This window comes from Poeciliopsis prolifica, unplaced genomic scaffold, assembly GCF_027474105.1.
Source record: "Poeciliopsis prolifica strain line A6 unplaced genomic scaffold, Auburn_PproV2 SCAFFOLD014, whole genome shotgun sequence".
Lineage (NCBI taxonomy): Eukaryota > Metazoa > Chordata > Actinopteri > Cyprinodontiformes > Poeciliidae > Poeciliopsis > Poeciliopsis prolifica.
Genome location: NW_026562389.1, coordinates 10,386,815 through 10,412,377, shown reverse-complemented (window position 1 = coordinate 10,412,377; position 25,563 = coordinate 10,386,815). Strand labels below are relative to the sequence as shown.

The following is a 25,563-nucleotide window of genomic DNA, read 5'->3' as shown; positions in this document are numbered from 1 at the left end:
CCAACAGGGTCTGCAGAGACAATTACAGGCTGAAGGACTTTCAAACAAATGATGGCACTCAGGTAAAGCGAGAAGCAATGTTCAGGGAGGGCATGTTGACTAGTTTTACAAAGACGAGTCAAGTCAAGGTGACAGAAGCTACGTCTCAACACGAGAGATTTACCCAAAGGGGGAAACATGACCTGTAACCCAACTCAGATGGAAAAATGTGCTGAATTGAGCGACGTTGTTGTGCTGCTGCTATTTTCAAAGATCCCTGTTGAGACGGTGGTTTGTTTTTTGATCTCTGATGTGTAAAAACTCCCAGATTCACTCAGACTCAGCATGAGCTAATTATCTTGGCTGACTTTCAGCTTTGACCTCAGTATGACACAAAAAGCGGACTGCAGCCACCGTTTGAAAGAAAACTTACATCAAACATTTTCAAGATTCGCTGTAGCAGCAGCAACTGGCACCCTGGTATTGATGCACTGCAAAGACACACAACCTTACCAAGCATTTTGATCTAATTTCTAAATTTGATCTAAATTAGCAAATATCTTGGTACACTTAGATGAAACTAACATACAAGTAACTTTTTTATCAGAATATAGGAGCTTGTTTTGCATGAATAATTCCTTAATATTGATTATAAACAAGTTCTAGTTCCACTGGCAGATTATTTCACTTATGGAGAAAATGTCCTGTTACAGGTGAAATAATCTACCAATGGAATAAGTATTGTTTATAAATTGATATTAAGGAATTATTTACTTAAAATAAACTCCTATATCCTGCTAAAAAAGTTACTTGTTAGTTCTGTGGTATAATAAGATATTTGCACAAGAAAATTGTCCAAAAGTACTTGGTAAGATTTTTTATTTTTGCAGTGTGTCATCAAAGTTTTCAAATAAACCTTTAATTTTATTGAGTTTAACTGATGGATTAATCCTCTCACAGTTGTTCCTAAAAAATAAATCTAGCTGAAGCTGTTGTTGTAAAGTTAAAATAATTTTATATATTTTGATTGATCTGAGTGTCTTGAATCTTTTAATTAGGATGACTTTCAGTTTGCCAGAGTTATGAATATAACATGACACAGAGGGCCATTATGATTGTCTGCTTATAAAATCAGCTAATGGCGTGAATCTTTGTTGTTCATGTTGATTAAAGATATTTAATATGCACCTATTTTTAATTTTCAGAAATACTAATGAAAGCAGAGCTAATTAATTCTGTTAAACTTCATTTGAAGGATTTTTCTCAGCAGTCGGCTCACAGCTTCAGGCTCTGCAGGATGTAGAATATATATATACAGCAACACCACAGGTCAGAGGCCCCCCAAGGCCTTCACTTAGGCCCCTTTACAGGATCACTTTTCACAGGCATATAAAAATAAAGCAACAATAAATCTTTTCTTCTCCACATTCATTCACAGCAGGCTCACAGGAGATTCCTCTAAGTATTTACACATTTATGGGCGTCTTTGCAGAGCAGATTTCAAACTGAAAACTTTAACATGATGTAAGCAGAGCAGCTGTAGTCATTCCTTCATCAAGAGAAAATTTAGATTTATTTTGACAAACTAGTTTGAGGGCCATCAGCAGATTATTGGTTTTTCCGAAAAAATGATTGTCATTATGAAACAATAAATAAGAATATTGTAGTTTGAATGAGTTAGTCATAAATAAAATTTAAGTGTTAAAGGCTCAAAAAAGTGACACTAATGGAATATTTACTGGCCGTGTTTTTAGGTACGAGATCAGACTTCTGTGTGCCCAGTTAGTTCCTCTGCTTTTATTTGCTTATTTTTGTTTTAGATTGTATTTTGTGGATGTTTTACTTTGTCGCCGTGTTTCACTTCCTGTCCCGTTCAGGACATTCCCGTCAGTCCGCTGCTTAGTTTCGGACATTCGGCGACCCAGTCACAGGGAATCGCTAACAGTTTGTAAAGCCCGATTAATTTTGTGTTCTGACAGCTGCGGCGCCGTCCGACCCAATCAGATAACAAATTGGATCCGCTGTTTTGGTCTTTATGTAGACGAAAATACTTTGGAAAAACATTCTGGGCTCCACTGTAAAATAAGCGTTGTTAACCCAAAATCAATTTCCGATTTTCTCTTTGATAATGAAAAAGTCTCTGATTCACTGCGTGACTCAAATACTAGAACCAAAATCAAATGTTTCATTCAAACTCTTGAAATCTGCTCTGCAGGTGTCTCAGCCTATAAATGTTCACTCTTTTTATTATTTAATAAAACATAAACTTTTATAAGGAAGTAGTCTTCTAGTTTTACTTAAGTGACAGTTACGATACAAATGGTACAATGAGCTTTAAGTTCCCCCAATAAGTGGTTATTAAATATTTACCAAAGAGAGAATACTCTATTTAAACTGCTTGTTAAAAATGTTTTCAAGAGTAAACAGCAGAGGTAGGTTGTTCACTCAGAAGAATAAATGTAACTTTTAAACTAGAGCGGCACTGATCCGATATCAATATCTGTATCGGTCCTGATATTGGAAAAAAATCAATTATCAGTGTCAATGTGGCTGATTCATCAGGGCAGATCTATTCAGTATAATTCGATGCTCTGAGCAAAGTCATTATTTTTGATTTATTATACATCATATTTAGAGTTCCTAATTGCACTTCCTGAACCATTTAAGAAACGATCAACATAATGTTTTTGCCAGTTTCTTTACTATTTATTTTTTATATTTATTTGTTAAACTCCTAATTGCACTGACGGAACAAATTAAAGGAGTAGTGTTATGTTTTCCTGTCACATGGCACAATAAAGCCATAAAATTATGCCAAGAACTGGGACTAAGCAGGTTAGTCCCAGTTATTATAAAAATGCTGTTTATGCCAAATATGATGTAAAAGAAATGTGTCTTTGTAATTTAATGCCTTAAAATTGGGCCTCTGTCTCTTTAAAAAACTCCTGGTTTTTTTTCTTATGTTCCACCTTCAGGAAGTCATCACAACATGGCTCCTCTATTAACCCTTTAACGTTTTACCAGCGTTGCTCTGAGAAATGGCTCCTATAATGAGCTCAGCAGAGGTTTTTGCTAATTGCTGCTGGCTAGTCTGAAGGAGCTGAAAGAGAGAGAGGGCTGCTCTGTGGCTCAGTAGCCTGGAAACTTCAACTCTGAGGAGGAGCTTTGTCCTTGAAGGCGGGGCTAAGTCCAACCAGCCGTTTTACATGGCTGAATGGTTCTCATGGAGATTAAATGATTTCTCGAGCATGCATGAAACAGTCAAGGCAAAACTCCAAGTTTGTTTTTGATGAGGGACTAACATTATGACATAATATAAAGCTTGAAAATGCTGATTTTACATAACACTGCCCCTTTAAAGTTGTTGTTTTAAAATGTCTGGCCAAGCTTGTGAAGCTATTGGTGTATTTAAGTGTCATAAAATACATTTATCATTTGGTTCATTTATATCTTAAATATTATCTGTATTAGATCAGTATCAGCCGATACTAAACCTCAGATATTGATATCGGAAGTGGAAAGGAAATGTGCCGGTGCGTTCCTAATTTAAACTAGTTTTAAGTCTAAACTCAATATTACTCACCATTTAAACCCCATTCATTTTGGATGTGTTATTCTATGTAGGCACAGTATATTCCAATTTTAAACATCCTCAAATAACAGTTCAGAAAAGGCGCGTCTTCAGATGGACACGGCCGTCACGCCGCCGCTGCTGCCGGATCCCTGCTCCAGGTCCTCCATCACCAGCTCCCGCTCAGGAACGACGTGGTGGATCCGCCTGGAAGCCTTCTTGTCCAGGCTGTTCAGCGAAATGGGCTCCACGGTCGTCTGCACGTTGTTGGCCGGCAGCACCGAGTTGCCCTGCAGTCTGTGCGAGTAGCTCTTCCTGCGCTGGCCGTCCGCCGCGCACAGACTGATCTTAAACACGACCTGGAAACCCCGCCGGAAGTTCTCGTTGAAGAAGCCGTAGATGATGGGGTTGACGCTGCTGTTGAAGAAGGCCAGCCAGTGCGCGAAGGGGTAGATGTAAATGTTGATAATCCTGTATTGCTGCTCCGTCAGGCTGGCGTAGTCGCTCAGCATCATGAGGGTCCAGAGAGGCAACCAGGACAGGATGAAGAGCAGAGCGACGATCAGGAGCATTTTTATCACCCGCTGCTTCTTCTTCGACACGCTGTGGCGGTTGTCGGCGCCCGGCTTTCCTCCCGTCGGAACGGCGGTTTTGAAGAGCGTAATCCCAATCCGGGCGTACATAATCACAATGAGCGACAGGGGCGCCAGGTAGATGTTCGCAAACAGGACGGTGGTGTAGATCTTCCTCATTTCCTGGTTGGGCCAGTTCTCTCTGCACCAGTAGAAAGGACTGGTCTGGTTGTCGTAGCCCAGTAAGACGCGGACGGTGTGCTCCTTGGTCACCTGCAGCATCACACCGGACGGACACATGATGGAAATGGCCAGGACCCAGATTACCACGATGATCAGAGACGCCGTGGAAATGGTGAGCTTCTGCTTGAACGGGTAGACGATGCATCGGAACCTGCAAGAACACAGAAGGTTCTGTTTGGGTCGATTATTTGAAGCACTTTTCAGCAGCAAATTTCCAGATAAAACATTTTCCCTTGAAATAATCTGCCAGTGGTTTTTCACTTTTACCAAAAACAAACACATTTCTTTCTGAAGTGACTCATCAGTTAGTTTTGTCTTATTTCAAGTGTCTCTAGTTTCTATTTGCTCTTTAAACTTGACAGAAATTACTTGGTAAGATTTTATTTTTGCTGTGAGGGCAGTTCAAATTGCTTTACATCATAAAAGATATACAACAGGAAATAAACATTAATATCATACTAACAAGAAATAAACATTTAATTTGTCAAATGCAATCATCAAGCAAATTCACATCAATGGCCATCACTAATGATTTCTTTAGTTAATTATTCTATTAGTTAATTGATTAATTGGATAAAAACTTAGCACATTTTGCAATTTTTTTATTTTTTGCATAATATTAGAAAAACAATAGATGTGAATTAGCAAATAATTCAGTTTCTTTTTTGAATAAGAAAATGTTTTATTGGCTAAAGAGCAATAGCACAGCATTCGTTAATCTCTGTATTGTTTTTTAGATCAATAACTGAACAGTAAAAGTCTTTAATCTTTTAGTTAAGTGACCAGCTGTCAGCCTGCATTCTTCGCCACAGCATTATAAACATGGCAGCTATTAGCAGTAGCTGCTCTTCGTCTCCCTTCCTGTCTAAAGCTGCTGGTCGTCTGTCTGATGAGGTGCTTTTGAGTCGTGGCGCCACGTTTTGGAGTTAATGTGTCCTTTCCGGAGGCGCTGATGACCTTCTGGATTTCACATCATGACGGTGACATCACTGGACACCTGACCTCCGAGGAGACCGGCTCGTTTTTAAGCTTCACGGTTCTGGTCGCCTTTCCCTCCATTTTGTCCTCTGATGGAACATCGTGCGGCTTTTGGGCGGTTTATGGCGCTAGCTTCCCTTTTTTGCAACAGTTAGACAGGAAATGGGTGGATATAGTAAGGCTCCTATGGTCAAAGGTCAAACCCTTGCTGGCATTTTATAATAACCATGTTGTATTTTCTTTGTTTTTTTTAGCAAGACAAATTCCTCACTGTCCACGGACAGCAGGTGAAAAGTGGCATTTTGGTACTTCTGGCTCATTTACAGAAATGCTCATTGGTGTGCATTATCCCCCCTAAATACAAAAATAAACATTTCAAATGGAACCGTGCAAAAATACATTGTATAGCTATAGGTTATAGCTTTTAGGGCGTCCATTTTTTCCAGAAAACTTGTAATAATGAGTCACAGTTGTTCAGTCTTGTTCTCATTAAGAGAACTCTAATAAACTCGACTATTTATTACTTATTAATCTGAGGTTTGTAAAATTTTTAAAAATTGTTTTTATATTTTGGCTGCTTTTGAACATTTTGCTGTCTGGATTTTCTGGGATGTTCCCTATTGGAAAGACAGCTGTCGTTTGTGTTTGTACCAAGTGAATAACCTTTACTTAAGTTGAATAACAGGCATTAAATAGATCACAAATCACATCCCGATGCTTCACATATTGATGCGCAGCAGCTTCACCAACGTTATTACTGACATATTTTCATTTTATTTAATGAAACTAAATGTCCTGGTATATATAAACCTTATAAGTGAACCTGGGTGTATTTTCTTTTTGCCAATATCTAAGAAATCTTTTGGAGACATGCCTGCTGAAGCTTCATTATAACAATTCATATTTTTGCTAATTTTTAAAACAATTTTTAGCCAAATCTAAGATTTTTTTCCTTGCATTTGTTTGTGTGGAGGGGCGGAAGGGGATCATTTTTATTCAGTTTATTTGTCACTATGACTTGTTTTATTTTTTTGTGGATTTTACGATCAACCTCCGTTTTGTAAAAACCCATGAGTGAAAGAAATAAACCATTACCTGTCAACTGCGATGGCAACCAGTGTGAAGACGGAGGCTGAGACTGAAATCCCCTGAACCATGCCGCTCATTTTACAGACCAGGCTTCCAAATGGCCATCCTGTTGACAGAAAAATGACGTTTAGCTTGTTTACTGCAGGGAGCCTGTTCACAAAGATGACAGAAACACTCTGAAGCACGAGTTATGACTCTTAATGGGGCACTTAAGGTTGAGTGAGACGAGCATTCAGCTTTAATAGAAACTATTACCTGCTGAGGACTGAAAAATCCAAAAAGTGTTTTAGCAACGTCACGTTTGGTGGAGGTTTAATGGAGGTTTTGGTCTGTTTATACCTAAACCTGTCCTTCCCACTGCAATAAGGTTTAAAATCAAATGTAAAAATGTTCAGGTTTTACTAAAGTAAAATAAACAGTAAATGAATCGTTAAATCAAGCGAAGATTGGAAGCTTTTAATATAAATATTACAAGAAATCCTACTTTGCAGTTTCAGTATTACCCACCTGGCTGAATGTTGGCACATTCACATCAAGTGTAATCAATCAATCAATCAATCAATTAATGGCTTAGTTAAATAAAAGGATTGTAGAAACTGCTCAAATACCTCATTTGCTATTAAGAAATATGTCAAAATCAAGAGATTGGTCCAGAAATTAGAGATGACATCAGTGCCTTGTGGGTTTAAAGAGGATCTATGATGCAAAATTTACATTTGGCATATTTTTGTATTTCCATTTAGTTTCTACTACTTAAACACTCAGCTGCTTTTTTTTAAATAATTGAATGTTTTTTGCTGTCTGGAAAATGAGCCGTTTCAAAATCCTTCATAATGTAACGTCATAAATCAGTGGGATATTTTTGATTTGGACAGTTGGGCAAATTGATGCGTCAACTCATCCAAAGAGATCCTCTGCTTTTCATGCATTGACTTTAGAGTTAAGCAAAAATATTCCTGTATTTTGTTGGTCTTTAATATTCCAATTCTTCCGTGTGCAAAATTCATTTTTCACTTTCTGAACAGTTTGTGACGAAATAAAAACACTTTTAGTTATTTTTTAATTCATTAAAATGTCCCTGCAGAAAACTTCTCAACTCATCCTCAGTCACAATTCTTTTGTCATATTTTTCAGAGACTAAGTGGGTTTGTCACAATAAATAATCACACGGTAAATTAAAACAAACTCAATCATTTCCGTTTGCACGATTTATTGTTTTTAAGTTCAAACTTAATTTGTCAGTTCCAAGTTTGTGTTATGATTTTCTGTTTATCTTCTCAATAATAATAAACAAAAAGACAAAGAAATGTTGGATAACTCCTTTTCTCTGGATCTCCAGCTGATCAGAAACGCTGCAGCGAACTGAGTGGGAGCCGTTTCTGGTTTGTATTTTTGATGAAGAAAGTAAAGTAAATTATAGAATTGACTTTACTTTAATAGGATTTCCTGTGCTTAAAAGTAGCTGGAGGAAATCTTTTGTGAGTGAAAGGAGCGTTTGTTTAGTGTTTTCTTCGCTCTCGCCTCGTCTTTGGGCTTTTCGTCCTCCCCTTCCATTTCTTGTTTTTCTAAAGGAAGCTTAAGAATCTCAGAGCAACACGTTCAGCTTTGTAATCCTTTCAAAAGAGGGAACTTCAATCAGGCTTGTGCCAGAGTCCCTTTGCAACACCTACTTCTGGGCAGGCTTAGAATATGAACCATTGTGACCTGAGGTTTTACTCTTTAATAGCAGTTGTATGTAGAGAGGAACATTATTTTTCCTGCTCCAGGGTTTTAAGTATGATGACTAACGTTTCAAATCTAAACAAAATATAAAGACGGTTCACCTTCTGAACAGCAGCACAAACATTCATATCAACAGTGATAAAGCGATGATTCAGGTAAATGTCACATCTGTGTTTGTATCGCACAAAAAAAATTCAAACCTTTTTTCAGAATTTTCATTTTAATATCAAAATGTGAATTTTTCTCTCAAATTTCAACTTTTTGAGCTCAGAAATATCCTTGACTTTCCAAAAAATTTCTGAAATAAATCTCATGTCATTTTAGTACAAAATGTAACCAAGTCTACTGGACTATCAGGTATGAAAACATCCCAAGTAAAAACTAAAAAACTCACTGGTCAAGAAAAATGATACGAAATAAAGACATATTGTGATTTTTTTTTAACTTGAGCTATGAACTGAGTTTTATTGAAACAAATAAACTTCATTAGTCAAAGAATGTGCAAGTCGTAGATCCTGAAGACTCTTTTATAACAGTAAGAGTGGGTTTTTATCCAAGCTTCATGACGTAATTAAAATCAGATTTGTGGACGAAGGTCTGGTTCTGAGTAGACAGACAGATGTGGTTCATTTACCATGAACTTAAACAGAACATAAAAAATGTGGCTGTTAAAAGTCAAGTATTTTTAGTCGTATCTCATAGTAAGAGGATTTTTTTTCCACAACTGCATCTGGATCAACCATGTCTGTCACTGTTGAATTGAAATGGGTTGGACGGGATCGGTGCGGAGGTCAGAAACGGCCCCCGGCCCACAGTTTGGACACCCGGGCCTTTGACTGATGAACGTCGATCTGTTCTGACATCCAGATGAAAAACCTTCTGTTTCCAGACCTCACGGCGTCGTGCTCTTCGCCGCCCGGACGCCGCCGTGTCGAAGCGCAGCAGAGATCATGAGTCTTTGATCACAAAGCGTCCAGATGAAGAGCGGCTGGACGTCTGATGAGCTCGACCCGTTTCTGATTTACTGATTTCTTTGACTTCCTCGGTTTCTGATCTCTGTGACGTAAACAAGCCTTTTGCCTTCTGCTTGCTGAGTCCCTGATGCGCCTTTTTTTCCTCTCAATGTGCCGTCTGCTTCAACTTGACCCCTTTCTCCACACCACTGCTTTTTCTATTAGCATTTTGCTCAGATATGAAAGGAGTTTCTCTGCAGCAAATAAATGTCAAATAGACCGAGATTTCATATTACTTTTCTAGGCATCCTCTAAAACCTCTTGATATTACAGCCATATCCACCCAATCATGCACCGATCTGTCAGTAGCTTGGGGTTCAGTGCTTGAATATGAGGGCAGATTGACAGGAAGAAGCTGGAATTGAACCGTTAACCTTCGGATTGCTACTCCACCCAGTGAGCCTGTTTTTTGTTTCTTTTGTCTCATTTTTTTCTCAATTTCTTTGATTTTCTTTCATTTTTATTTAACCTCTAAATATGAGCAAATTTTAGAAATACATAAGCAAAGATGATATTTGTGACACAAATCGGCATGGGAGATATAAACATAAAGTTTAATCACAATTTTTTGTGATTCTATGGTAATAAAAGTGCAGATAAAAAATATTTATTAGCATTTTTGTAAGTAAGTGAATGAGACAGCAATCACAAAAACAAATACTGCACTTGAGAAACAAGCATTTGTAATTTAAAAGGACACCAGTCACATAAAGAGGTTTGATTTGTGTCACTAAACTGCAAAGTAGCTGCATATATTTATTATAATTTATTGGTATTTATTGATGCTCTCATTGAACAAACAGTAGAGAAAACACCAACAAAAAAACTAAATGCACAGGGTTTTTTTAAACATTAATTTTGATTCATCATGTCGATAAAACATAAACGATTAGAAATTTATCACAATAAATCATAAATGATACAATAAACGCCCACCCCTAAACATGAATGTGTGTTTTTCCCTCTCTGATGCTTATTTAATAACTCCACTTAATGATTCATTGATTACTAATCAGTTCACAAATTAATAATAAAAAAAAAGATTAACTGTTTCAGCCCTAACACATTGCTTTTTAATACAATTATCAAAAAGACATCAGTGATAATTAATCAAGCTTACTGCATTTTATGCCAGAATTAAATCACATTCACCAAAATCAGGAACTAGAGAGATCTATGTTCTTGTTGTAGGAAGATTGGTGGTAAAAAAAGACAAACAGATGAGAGGATGTGGAGGGCGAAGCTGTGAACTCGTGTCTGCAGCTTTTATTATTTCACTGCCAACAGGAGGCATAAGTTTTGTTTATTTTTTATTGTTTTACATGATGTTTGATAAATTTTACAATAAAAACACCCAAATTGTTTTTATTGTAAAAAAAACAAGACAAAAAAACACTTTGCGATAAAAGCTGCACTTTTCTGCAGATCTGCAGAATCAACAGCCAGGAAGTTCATCCGATCAAATGCGGTGAATTATTTATGAGGCGCAGATAGTGAAGCCTCCTGAGTTCTTCTGCTCCTCCTCATGAGCCTTTTGCTGCTGCTGTCACAACATTTATGGTGAAAAGTTGTTGAAATGATCTTGCTGTGAGATTGTGAACTTGGTGATAACGCCCAGAGAAAAACTGCTGACAGTGAGATTGGAGCGGAGCGCGGTTGACCTGGAGGAAGAAGGTTCTGGAGATAAATCGTGGTTATCTTGTCGCAATAAATAATTTAATCGCACAGTGAATTCAAATAACCTCAATATTTTCCATTTGTATGATTTATTGTTTTTCTCTTTTCTCTACAAAACCTGGATCATAAAAATCGTCAGTCTGTTGCTTTGAACTCAACTATTTTTTAAGGACAGTTTTGTTGACAGAGACTCCATAATTCATTTTATTAGTTGTTTGTTGTTTTGTTTATTTATTTTGGATATTTAAAATGTCAGAGTTAAATGTTCATTAAACTTTAAAGTTTATTGTGAATATGTTCTTGCACTATTATGTTTTTAAATGGCATAAATTAAAATGTATCATGTTTGTTGTCTCTGCCCCAATTAGCAGCTGCATCTTCGTTTCCATGCAGCTCTGAATTTATTACGTTGTTATGGAAAATGGATCAGAACCTGCATGTTTAAGATGCTTGCCTGGTTGAAAACTCTCCAATATAGATAATATTTTCATGATTTTTGAACTATTACAACACAGAATGTGCTGCAGAAATGCTAACTCGGGGAAAAAACGCCCAGATAATCAAACCTGCCTTTTTTATTTCTAATCCAATGTTTGGTTCTTTAAGGTGGAGAAACATGTCTAAAACTTACATCAATATTAAAGTGTTATTGACTTAAAACAATGAAAAGTTACTTGTAAGCAGTTTTGTCTAATTGTCTGTGTACTTAGTTATTTGCACTACAAACTAGATAAAAATACTTGTGATTTTTTATTTATTTTTCCAGTGTACAAATACAGATAATACATTTTATTTAAATTTGATATCATCAAACTTCTGACATGTAGGTGTTTTTATTTTCCTTTTATTTATTTTATTCATACGTAACACAGAATTTGGGCAAAGTTTGTAATGTCCACAAAAGATGTTACATAAAGCATGACAGTAACAATGAAAAACAAAATATTATAATTTAAGAGCAAATCAAAACAAAATCTGTTTGAGGTTTAGGAACAACAATGCGAGAGGGAATCTGAATCGATACCGATTTGGTATCAATATTATCAATATTGTGTCAATCTGCCACAGATTCCTGCTTATTATCATAAAACTGATCATTTCAATCAGTTTCTAAATTAATTAGCTAATATCAGCTTTGATAAGTACACATTCACCTGCCTACACCTGTCAAACTGACCTGCTGCTGTAAGTCGCCACATCTAACACGTATTTTTTGTGTCGTCTCAAAGAGAGTGAGAACGCCCAGCGGCTCCCGCAGACAACCAGCATAAAGCCTGCGAACCGCCGCCGCTGCCACAGAGGATCATGGGAGATCTGTGACTTCAACTAACAGCTGTCGGGTGAAATTAGCAGACTGCGTGAAAATCCATGGTGTTGCACTGAAGACTTTCTTCCATCACATCTGAAAAGATCAGCTCCCTGCAGGGTTCGCTTTGATCACCGCAGACCGTCAGGAACGCATCAGAGCCGCCATGTTTACGCTGATCATCTGGTCTGTTTCCTCCAGAACATCGGCTGCAGGTCAGATCACCAATCATCCTCCACACGGAAATATTTACAGCATTTTGTTTACGTACGTTTTTCAGTAGAAATATATATGGCAGCGTTTTGGGGCTGCTATAGATAGAAAAAAAAAGGAGTAAAAATTTCTGCGAAAACAAATCTCCAAAATTTTTTAGTTTAAAAAGTTGAAAATTTGCAAGAAAAAAACCTCAGAAATATTAATCTAATAAATTTTCTAGTGAAAACATTTATTTTTTTATATATCTATTTATTTTTTATGGTGCTTATTACACACCATTACTACGGTGCACAATAAGCATCTATAAATGGTATATTGTAAAAAAAAAATGCTTAAATGGTTATACATTGATCACATCACAGAAGGATCAATTTGACATCAGAGAAAAGTTGAGAAAAAAACAATGAAACAATGAAACACAAACCAAAAGGTCAACCATTTTTCCTCAAATGTTTCACTTTTTCTGCATTTTTATTCCACATTAACTTTAACGTTAAATTTCTGTGTTTCAACAGTGAAAATTTAAGAATTTCTGACTTTTGAAACTTAGAAACTTAATAATTTTTTTTGTCTAAAATATTTTTTGAGATGAATCTTAAAATTTCAGAATTTTTTAGCAGACATTTCTTTCTCCTTTTTTATTTTCTATCTAAAATATTCCTAATCCTCTGCTGTAGGAAGAATATTCTTAGTTTAACAATTCATTATTACCAAAATCACCGGCGTTATTTCTACCTCTGCACTGCAAAAACCCACAATTTACCAAGCATTTTTTGTCTAATCAGGTGTGAATAAAACTTATAATCAACTTTTCAGCAACATGTAGGAGCTCGCTTTAAAAAAATAATTCCTTAATATTAATGAAAAGGTTCTAGTTTTAATGACAGATTATTTTATTGATAACATGAGGAAAATGAAGTTAGTTTTTTCTTATTTTAAGTTTATTAAGACATTTGCACTATAGATTATACTGAAAATACTTGATTTTGTGTTTTTGCAGTGTAATAATGACCATATTCAAATGTATCTTAAGCATTATTTCTGATTTAAGTCACTGAATCTTAATTTTTGTTTTTAGGTCAGTATAAATATGAAACAAAATCTATTCCTTACCGCATTATGGAAAACCTCTGACATGTGAAAAGCATCGTCACACACATTCTCCTGGTTATGGATTACAGCGGCGAAGATTAAATTTGACATGTTTGCAGTAAAAGCAGAGGATGAATCTGACTGAGAACCGTCACATGCAGAGTCCAAAGGTTAATTAAGACGTCATTCCAGCTTAACGGCTGCTGAACACAGAATCCACCAGAGAATCTGAGATTAAATATGAAAATTAAATGTTATGATGAAAAGTGTCAGACAACAAAACATCAGATCAGATGAGGCGTTTTAACCCTCTTACGCTCTAAAGTTGTTTAAACCTGTAAAATATTTTTCCTTTGAAACCCAGAATCCTGCCAAGTTATTTTAATAAAAAAAAGAATAAACACAACCTAATCGATGGTAAAAAATTGATGCTAGCAACTCTGCAGCCCATTCCAGGCTCTGTTTCACACTCTGCTCACCTGTAATGATGTTGTCAAGAAGAGTGGTGGGCATGCAGAAAATCCCCACCAGCAGGTCGCTCACAGCGAGGTTCAGGATGAAAAGGTTCGTCACAGTCCGCATGTTTCTGCTCCTCAGCACGATGAAGCACACCACTCCGTTTCCCACCATGCACACCACGAAGATCAGCAGGTAGGACACGATGAAGATGGCGGCGGTGGACGGCTGGTGCAGGTAGTATCCAACATACGTGATGTTCCTCCTGGGAGTGACCGACTCCGCCGTGGACTTATAAAACGTCCAGTTGTCGTACAGTTGAGTGGAGTTGCTCTCTAGTCCTTCGTTCATTTTAAACCTGAAAAATTAGACAATTTTCAGTCAAGGTGACTCATTGTGCTTCCTTAAACAGGAACGGGTTACACAAAACATTTTACACACAAAATCATTCTTGATGATGATCTTTTTGTCTGCTTACTTCTGGCCTTTCTTTCACAGTGAGATGTTTGAGGGCACATGTGTCAAACTCGAGGTCTGGGGGCCAAATCTGGCCCACTGTAGCATTTTATGTGGCCCTCTAGACTCCAAATTGCATGGATAAGTCTGTCCAGTTCATCACAAATCCACAAAATCCCCACATTTTTTTCTGATTTTCCTGCAATTTTTCCTCACAATTTGGTCACGATGACACATTTTTCTGGCCGACAAATTGTCCCAAAATTTATTGTGATAAACAATAATATTTTGTTTTTGTTCTGAGACTGTTTTCAGGTCAAATAATGCAAGAACTTTAAATTTTAATAAACATTTAAGCCTGGAACTGGACACATTTTAAATATTCAAAATAAATAAAACAACAGAAACGACAAATAATACAAATTATAAAGTCTTCAAAAAAAGGAGATGGTTGATGCTTTAGTTATCCAGCTCTTGGTAGGAAAAGAAAAATTACAAACCGTGCAAATGGAAAATAATGAGCTCGCTTAATTTGTCTTGCGATTAGTTGATATATTGCTTATAGCCACTACTTACATGTGGAAATGGTTATACATCCTTAATGCTTTGAAAAGCAGAAGTGGAGCCTTCCGCACCACCAACAAAAATACAGCAAAGGGTTTCTGGATGGTAAGTCAACAACTAATCATTTGTCTTTTCCAGCAGCCATTGAACAGCAGTAAAACCAGATGACCAAACGAAGCTTTGATTGCTAAGTAACTTCCAGACACCAAAAGCTAAAACCAGTTGGATGTTTTATGTTTATTTTTGTTGTTGTTGATAGGAACAGCTGAGACCCAAATGGAAGTACAAAAACCTGCAAAATATGAATTTTGCATAACAGTCCCTTTCACAGAAAGGAAATGAGCGATTTATTTGGATTTTGTTATAGCAGCAGCTGTTTGCTTTGCTGTCTATAAACTAATAAGATTTGGTGAGATTCTCTCCCAGTTTGACCAGTTGAACAGGAAACCAAATGGAAGCAGCAGATTAGATGTCAAATTAGCCTTTAGCTACATCAATACCACAAATTTCATCTGAAGTCAAACCGTCAGCGCAGTCACGTAGTTTTGGCAAGTTTGTTTTCACATACAGCCCAGATTGCTACACATTTCTGCCTCCTCAGTGAACAGTGGAGTTAGTAACGCCGTTCGGAGTTTGACTAATTATTATGAACGTTATTTAGTGAAGAACCGTACAAAGGCACATAATTCCTCACTGCGTCAGAACTTTCCTCAAAAGTCTTCATGGTTTCCTTTGCAGAGTTGTTGGGTGTTCAGAGTTCTGCGTCCAAACATTTGAATAGAAAATTGAGTGGAAGGAAGACGTGTTGTAGGAAAAGTAAGGAAAAAAATACTTGCAAATGACTTTTCAGCAAAATATAAAACATTTAAGTTCATAATTCTTTATTATTTATGAAAAAGTAAAAGTTTGATGTAATAACTTGTAAATCTGCCAATGGAACTAGTATTTGTTTGCTTAATATCAAGGAGTTAAAGCAAGCTCTTTTGTGAAAAGTTAATTTGTAAGTACAGCGTCTTCAACTGCACTGAGACATTAGAACAAGAAACTAACCAAAATTACTTGGTACAATTTTGTGTTTTTGCAGTGTATGGAGGGGACAGTTTTATTTTCCTGCAGCTTTTGGAGCCAAAGGTGTCAGAGGAGTTTTCTTCAACCAGAAAAGTCCTTTGACCTTTAACCCCATAGGAAAACTGTTGTCAAGAGGAAGACGAGCGACACCAGATATAATAATCTTTCTGTTGTAGTGTGTGTGTGTGTGTGTGTGTGTGTGTGTGTGTGTGTGTGTGTGTGTGTGTGTGCGTGTGTGGGAGAGGGGTGGGGGCAGGAGGGTGCGTGTGTGTGTGTGTGTGTGTGTGTTTCAGTGTGTGTGTGTGCGTGTGTGTGTGTGTGTGTGTGTTTCAGTGTGTTTCAGTGTGTGTGTGTGTGTGTGTGTTTCAGTGTGTGTGTGTGTGTGTTTTTAAATCAGAGCAGATTTCTGATCCCAGCCTTCTGCCACTGAAATGGATGAGTTACATAAACGGATTACCAGCTGAAGTAAACATTTCAGAGACGGACCCAGCTCTGATGTTTGACACATTTTTCATCTCATTGTGAGTTTTTCTATTATTTTACCAAGTAAATTACTTGATTTCATAAGAAATGTAGAAACAACAAAAATCTTCTCTCTTATTCATGCAGCCATTAAAACAACTCATGCTCCTGTTATCTTAAGCAGCTGCAAACCTCAGATGTAATGATTAATGTGTGATAATTGGTATTATCTGATAACAGATCCAACATTTTCTTTTTGGGGAAAATCAGCATCATGTTTTACTGCATGTTGCTTTTAACTGGTTTGGTTTTATCAAAGTTGTTATCCTCACAGCTTCGCCGTGTTTTATTTATTTTTGGGAATATCAATCGTAGATTAGCACAACATCAGCTTATTAAGACTGACTGGTTCAGGTCCTGTCCAACAGGCTCTGGAGTTACGACACCTAGTGGCCGCCTGTTGAAACAGCAACAGAAATATTGCTCTTCTTCTGCAGCTTGTTTGCATTAATATATATTCTCTGTGAACAATAATGATGACATTTTTACAGCTCCAGACACATTTATTGGTCCCACTGGTAGAAGACATTAGGAAAAATCCATTTTTATTGCATCAGTATGATCTCACACTATGAAATATTGAAATATCCATCCGTCCTTCACTCAAGCAGATTTATGCTACAGGAAATGAATGCAACATTAAGATATTATTATTATCATTTTACAAAAACCTCATTGTACCCTTATTTATCCCTGTAAAGAGGGAATTTTTTCATTTAGTCTTCACTTCTTAAAACTGATTTCAAATTTCTAAGAACTTTTAATTAGTTCATTCTTAAATTTCTGTTTATATATTCTTAAACTGTTAATATATTTTTCTTAGTCACTCGCTGTGTTCCAATTACAAATGAGTGCAAAACTTCATCAATATTTTTGCTAATGTTCAGAAAATGCAATTTTGCAATTGCAGTTTTTCCATTAAAAGAAACGCAACTAAAATCACCCATGAATAAGTTTATGTGATAAGTTGTTACAAAAAAAACACATGCTGCACCATCATCCTCCAACCACTTCCTGTTGTTTTCTTCTTTGTGGTTTCCACCAGTGGCAACATCTGCTTGTTGATTATGTGTCTCTTGTGATGCAAAAAAATGTGTTTATAGTTTTGTGAAATAAACGAATTTCAATACAACAACAAAAAAATCCAAAATAAAATTCATCTTGGCACAAAAATTTTTGTATCGGAAAACAGGGTCTTTTTCTTAAATGCCGTGTTTTCATTAAGCAAATTTATATTTCAAATGTCACATTGTACAATTATATGTAAATGCAGCTACTGGCTGTTGGGTAAAAGGTCAAATTGAACCAGATCCAAAGTTCACTGTCATCTCCAGATCCTCAGCATTTCATCACCATCTGCAGATCATGTGTTCAGTAGTAACACAAATATCAACAAATGGAGTTTAATAAACTCAGCTTGAATTCTAACTGGAGTCGAGACTAATGTTGTTTTCACATCTTATAGTCTGGTAAGTTTGGTTTCATTAGGAACCAAAATTACAACATTTGATACATTTTCAGCAGCTGTGGTTCATTTTCACACTGCTCTGCATCAAACCAACCAAGAAAAGCAAAACTTGTTCCCCTCCTCACCTGTGGGGGCGCTGCACCAAGAACCAGAGAAGGAAACAAGACAAAAACATTTTGAGTGGACGTTGTTGTATTTACCCAGAATGCCCTACGCTGTAGGCCACTTCCTGCTTTTGGAGTGGTCTCCAGTCCACTTTGGATTCGCATTGAAACCACACCAGAGTTCCCTTTAACTAAACTCAGACCAGAGTTTCAGTTTTAGTTCACATCTGAGCTCGATTTTACGTTCACACCTCCACAAACGAACCAGACTTTCTGCACAAATGAGTGGATAAAATAGCGGTGTGTAAATGCAGCACAAGATTGAAATTTCTGGCAACAAAGAGTCAGAATTGGTCTGAGCATAAATATAAAAGTCAGTAAGAGGAGAACCAGCTAATACCCCGAAGGCACAGTAGTGGACTGGTCATACTGTGGGCTGGTTTCTCTTCTAACTGCCCTGGGAAACTTGTTAAACTACCTTAGGATAAGCTGGAGGGCTCTTCTCATGCTGGAAATCCTAATTAAAGTCAGGAATTACACCCAAAAATCTTAAATAAATAATCTTTAAATAAGTTGAGCAGGAAGTGCTGTGGTTGTGGAAGTTCAGTGTGAGAGAAAGACTTTTTTTTTTTCCTGATAAAAACTCTGGAATAAAATGGATCTTATTCCTTCATCTTTTCTCTCTGCTGCATTAAAGCCTCTCAAACTGATCTACAACCAGATATTTCCTTTTTTATCTGACTTGCATTAAACTACATTTAGTTAAAAGATTATTTTAATGATAAATGTTGCAGTGATATAAATTCCCTTTTGGGGACACGGTTCTGTTTAAAGCATTATTAATGCCGACCTTTTATGACTTGAATACCATCATGCTAATCAGAGCCGCTCAGAGTAAGTTAATAAAATAAATATTCTGAAACAGCTGGGAGACTGAAATCATTTTTGTAATTTTTTTTTGTCTGCTTCTAACACCAGACGTCCATTATACTCCAGTTCCTGTTCCTGAACCCAGTTGTGCAGATAACGTCTGCAGAAAGCAGCTTGTTCACATGTTGAGACCTCGTGCTGCTGAATCGATAAGATCACTTGTTCACACACAGATCAACAAGCAACAAGCAGCAGAGGATAAATGAAACCGAAAAGGACAGAGAGATAAACTCACAGCATCAGATACAACTGGTTTCATGCTATCTTTACTGGTATTTCAATATTCTTCTTGTTCCTCGATAAATTGTCCACAAATTGGCACCCAAAGGTGATATCAACAGCTGTCATCAGCTGGAATCTCATTAAGAGCTCAGAGCATCACTGCAGGCAGGTTAATCTGCAGGAACCTCATAAAGCAGCCAGACGCAGAGGAGCTTCATGAAACAGCAAAAAGTGTTTAGTAACAACATAACCAGGCTGCGACTCTTTATTTATTTATTCCTTTACAATCACAGGACACCGTAAATGTTTCTGCAAAATCTTCAAATGAAACAAAATATCAATCTTACTGTAACTGGCACTGTTTCATAACTGCTGCTGCAGCGTGTGAGTTGCTTTGCTTTGTCTTATTATGAACTCGCTCAAGTTTTGGCATGAAGGTTTGATTCACCTCCACTGAAGGGCGTTCATGATCAGAACCAGAGACATTTTTGGTTCACTTTGATTGTTATGACTGAATTATGAGGAAATCATTTAAATGAAACATGCATAAGAGTGGAAACTATTTCAATCACTGAATGTGATTTTGCAACAGCACCATAATGTCCTCCTGTAATCAGGCTGACCCTTCATTAGTTGGGATTCGCCCTGAACTCGGGAGAGAACCGCATGCTGTGCCAACAGTCTCTGCGCCCGGAACTGCTTTGCCGCTGCGCTTTTCATGCGCTCTCCTTTCCCTGCATGGGAACTTTGCTCCTCTAATTGCGCTCCTGTAGCGAAGCGCACCGGGGACCCAGAGGGACCTGAGGGGTCCCGGCGCGCTTCACTGATCCCCGCAACACAAAGAGGAGTCTGTCACCAAGTAATGACTGCGCACTGAGGCGGGGAGGGAAACGAGACGCAAGAAGCCGCTAATCTACTGACCTGAAACCCGCATCAAGATGTAAAGAAGTAGCTACATACATTTATTTGTGTGATCAGATCTTATTATTACATAAAATATTATAAAATTATTATTTTTTTACTCCTTATATGACGTCTTACCTGCTTTGAGTCCAGTTAAGTCGAACAACCAGAGATGCGCCTTGAGCAGCGGTAAAAAGAGTCCAGGTTCCTTTAAATCAGACATAGATTGAAGGAGCAGCTTCACCGATGAGCTCAGGAATGAAACCGCCGAGCTGCGCTCAGTCTCAGTCCAGCTTCGTGTGCGTCGCTGGCGCAGGCAGCGCGCAGAGTGAGGGCTGCGCTGCGCCGCGGCGCGCCGCGCCATCCGTCCGCCGCTGCCGCTGCGCTGACGTCTGCAGCGGAGAGGAGGGATTAGCGGGGGGCAATGGTTGAATGATATGCCCCTCTTGATCTCTTCCAGCTGGTAGAGAGTCTGATATTAAAAAGTCAAAAGAGAGAGTAGGAGGCTGCCTTAAGTGGGAGACATTCCTCAGAATATCCAATGGGATTCTAAAATTATCCATCAAAACAAAACCATGAGATGGTTTAACAGCAAAGTACTTTAACATATACTACTCCCCCAAAAAACTATTTTCCAACAAAAATGCAGGAATGAAAGTTTGACAAGAATAAAATGTGTGAAAGTGCAGAGCTCCTCCAACATGCTGCCAGCCTGAGCAGCAAAGTGGCTGCAGCAGCAACACTTACATCAACTTCTATTTAACGTTTTAGTTTCAAACTAAACAAACTGTTCAAACCCACACAAAGTTTAGACACGTTTTTGGTGGAGCTGTTGCGAGTTGCAGCATTCTGTAACTTCATAAGCAAAAATCTGATTAACTGTTTCATGGAAGTGTAGATGCTCAGAAATATGTACAGCTCATTTCAAATTATATCCTTCAGATCAGAATTACTAGAGGCATATCTTCATTAAAACTTCTGCGCAGTCAAAGTTTCCTGATCACACAAATACTTTACAATTCCCCAAAATCCTTTCATTGGGTCAAATTTAAAGAAGGTCAAGTAATTATGAAATTACCAAATCTTATAGTCAAATCAGTTGTGAGTGTGAAACAATCCAAAGTCAGCTTAACAGAAGGGGGCTGATGAAATGATTGTCTTCAAATCAGACTGACTCTTTGTGCTTCATAGCCACAGAAAAGATGCTGGTTGTCATGGATTTGCTTAAAGTGTGTTGGGGAATATAAAAGCTTCTTCCTCTGTAAAACACAGATTTATGCAGGAGTGCCTGCCTGGAGATTCTGGTGCACATTATTCAACACTTTGCAGAACCATTTTAAAAACATGACTGTGGTATGAAAGACAAGATCAACATACTGTATCCATGTTATGGTTAGAAATCTAATTAAAAATATGCAATTTCAGAGTGGAGAAAATATTTGATTGATTGGTATGTAATTAAACTTTATATTGACCTCTGCTGTGGAAGGCGCAGATTTAAGAGCCTGATAGTAATTATCTGCATCTCAATTAGAATGAAGTTTTTGACAGGCCTGCATATCTCTGGCTGGTCATTAATATATCCCATGGCAAACAACCATGAATACACACAATAAATAAAGACATAAATTATGTAATCCAGTGCAGTTTATTAAAGCGGCAGTATTATGTGTCTTCCAGCCACATGGTGCCGTTTTATAGCACAATCAAGTAATTATGTCACCTTCAGTTCTCTGAAAAACACAGCATATATATATATATATATATATATATATATATATATATATATAAAAAAAAAAAAAATCCCTTCTCACCCACCGCGGGTGGTTCTTATCCTCTGAGCTCGGGTCCTCTACCAGAGGCCTGGGAGCTTGAGGGTTCTGCGCAGTATCTTGGCTGTGCCAAGGACTGCACATTTCTGGACTGAGATGTCTGATGTTGTTCCTGGGATCTGTTGTAGCCACTGCTCCAGTTTGGGGGTTACTGCCCCGAGGGCCCCGATGACCACAGGCACCACTGTGGTCTTCACCTTCCAGGCCCTCTCCAGTTCTTCCCTGAGGCCCTGGTATTTCTCCAGTTTCTCGTGCTCCTTTTTCCTGATGTTGCAATCACTTGGTATTGCTACATCTACCACAACGGCTTTCCTCTGTTGTTTATCCACTACGACAATGTCTGGTTGGTTCGCCATTACCATTTTGTCTGTCTGGATCTGGAAGTCCCACAGGATCTTAGCTCTGGCGTTCTCCACCACCTTTGGGGTGTTTCCCACTTTGATCTCGGGGTTTCCAGTCCATATTCTGCACAGATGTTTCTGTACACTATGCCTGCCACTTGGTTATGTCGCTCCATGTACGCTTTCCCTGCCAGTATCTTGCACCCTGCTGTGATGTGCTGGACTGTCTCAGGGGCCTCCTTGCACAACCTACACCTTGGGTCTTGTCTGGTGTGGTAGATCTGGGCCTCTATTGCTCTGGTGTTTAGGGCCTGTTCCTGGGCGGCCAGGATGAGGGCCTCTGTGCTGTCCTTGAGTCCAGCTTTTTCCAGCCATTGGTAGGATTTACTGATATCAGCCACTTGGGTTATTTGCTGGTGGTACATCCCATGTAGGGGCTTGTCCTCCCATGATGGTATCTCTGGCACCTCAACCTCCGTTCCCTGTTGTCTGAGACATTCACTGAGCACATTGTCTGTTGAGGCTTTGTCCCTGATGTATTTATGGATCTTAGTTGTTTCGTCCTGGACAGTGGTTCTCACACTCACTAGTCCTCTGCCTCCGTCCTTGCGGCTCGTGTACAGTCTCATATATATATATATATATATATATATATATATATATATATATATATATGTGTGTGTGTGTGTGTGTGTGTGTGTGTGTGTGTGTGGGGGGGGGGGGGGGGTGTGTGTGTGTGTGTTTTATATCTATATTCACAGTGCCATTTCATGGCACAACATAACTTAAAGGAAAACCCACTGTGCAATTAACACCTTGAAATTGGATCTCTGCCTCCATCTTCAGGAAGTCATCACATCAATATTTCTCTATTGCAAGAGTAGCATTATGTATTTTCCAGGCACATTTTGCCATTTTATAGCACAATTAAATAACTGTTTAACCTTCAGTTGTTATGAAAATGCGATATGCATCAAATATGACTTAGAAGAAATTTGACTTTGTTGTTCTACGCCCTGAATTTGGGCCTCTGTCTATTTAAAAGATCCTGCTCTTTCTGAAACTTCAGGAAGTCATAACTTGGCTCCTCTTTTCTCTAAGAAGTTGCTCCTACAATGAGCTCAGTTGAGTTCCAGTGTTTGCTAATTGCTGCTGGCTAGTCTGAAGGAGCTGAGTGAGGGAGGGCCTGCATTCCCACATGTTTTGACAGTTAAATGGTTGCCATGGAGAATAAAGGATTCCTCAAACATCAGAAAGAATCAAAGCAACTTTCCAGGTTTGTTTTTGATGAGGGAATAACTTTATAACATGATGCAAAACAAAACAATATTTATTTTATATTATACTGTCCCCTGAAGTTTAAGGAGTAAGCCATGGTTACATTAGGTTGCTTTATACCACATAATATGCAGTGATTATTTATCACTGCATATTGTATATTCAGGTTCTTCTATTCACATCCTTTTCCTGGCTGCACAGTTTAGATCAGATTTCAGCTGTTCCAGAATTTCTATGACTTTTCATTTAGATATAAAACGGTAAATTGTTTCTTTTTCACTGGGTCTGCGAAAGGCTAAAAACAAGCAACAAGCTCTGGGAAGAGAAAGTGAATTAAGCTTTTTGCTCTTGTAAGAAAGAAGTATAAACTGTGGAAGAGAGAGCGATATTAGGCTGTTTAAAAAGATATAACTTTTTTATTGCTTGTATATTGACAGAACTAAAAGAACTCAGAATTCATAAATGTAAACCTATCTTTTCTGACATTGACGAGACAAAATATAATTCTGTTTTATATGTGAGTGGTTTCAATCTGAGTCACAACGAACCTTTTTCATTTTTATGTCAACCTTGGTTTCTTTGTGCTTTTCAAGAGAACAGGAATGGCAGTTTATTGAATGATGAGGATCAGGACGCAACAAATTTAATAATCTGCTAATGGTGTTTCTGCTTTGACCCTGTTCATTCTCACCTTGCTCTGGTATGTTAAATTTAAAATTTTAAATGAAGCAGACTTAGGATTAGTTAACATAAAGTTAAACTATTAAAGTATTAGTTTACTTTAATAGTATTTAAATTGTATTAAATAAAGTTAATGAAGTGTACTAAGTGCACTTTCATATACTTTTTTGGAACAACTTAAGTTACATTTAGTAAACTTTAAATATATTGCTTTTTATGTAATATAAATATGTTTGATTACTACATTTTGAGAGTACTATTTTTGTGATTGAATTTCATTTAAAATATATTTTGAACGTATTTTCAGTATTTTGGCATTATATATTGTATATGTTGTGATTAGAGTCTGCTACCATTACACAAGTTTGGTTAATTATAATTGCTAATGAAGTAACATTTTAGTTACTTAATGTATTTTATTATTCTGCTTTGCAACATTCACATTAATACTTCATATACACTACAGTACTGCAAACACATCAGGTACCAGAACACAGAAGGATCCATCACTACACACTTTACCGGTGAAACTAATTACATTGTGCTTTCAATATATTAACATTTTGGCAACACTTTATTTGATGGGGTGTGCAAAACACTGATATGACACTGTCATGATTATGAAGGAGTCTTTATGAATGTCTGACGGTTGTCATGAAGTGCATTTCGGTAAATAATGACACTTTTAATACAAAGTTACTTTAAAAGTTCATTAAAAGTGCCAACTTTGCATTAGAGTGTTTATTATAAAATAATGCAAAGTTAATGGACTTCTCATCCATCTTTTAAAGCAACTTATCATCATTTAAGGGGACACATACTAACAAGTGTCATTCAGTCAATAATAAAAGAGCAAAACTTATTTTATTGTTTTATCTACCCCAATCTTTCAACAACAAAAAAAACTATACTGCATTAGCTGAATGGAAGGAAAACAATGGCTCTTTTGATCCGTGGATTACGGCCCTCCCTGCAGTGGTTTTTCATGTGAGAACATATAATATCAAACTACATCTGTGTAAAGAAGACTAGACAGCTGCTGTAATGTTTATATGTTTAAAATGTATATTTAAACAGTCTGCAAGTTAAATTTTGACACTGAAAACTTGATTTCTAATCATGTTGAACATGATCTTTTTCTCTGCATGTCCCATGGAAGCTGCTTTTGAATCAAACTGTATTCTTTCTATCATTTCTGTTCGTCCAGCTCCAGTAGAAATTAAAGTTCCCATAGTAAGGAGACACAGGATGGCTTTCAGATGGCAGATTTCCTGAAATAC

General features: G+C 37.4%; 1 protein-coding gene across 1 annotated transcript; it reads right to left on the bottom strand.

Moving 5' to 3' along the window:
• Nucleotides 1-784: 784 nt before the first annotated feature.
• npffr2a (neuropeptide FF receptor 2a) lies at nucleotides 785-20,553 on the bottom strand. Its single transcript, XM_055039804.1, has 4 exons — nucleotides 20,290-20,553; nucleotides 13,938-14,272; nucleotides 6,439-6,538; nucleotides 785-4,516 (listed from the first exon to the last, which is right to left on the bottom strand). The coding sequence occupies exons 2-4, from the start codon at nucleotides 14,263-14,265 to the stop codon at nucleotides 3,661-3,663; spliced, it is 1,284 nt and encodes a 427-aa protein (XP_054895779.1). The 5' UTR covers nucleotides 14,266-14,272; nucleotides 20,290-20,553; the 3' UTR covers nucleotides 785-3,660.
• Between the last annotated feature and the right edge of the window lie 5,010 nt (nucleotides 20,554-25,563).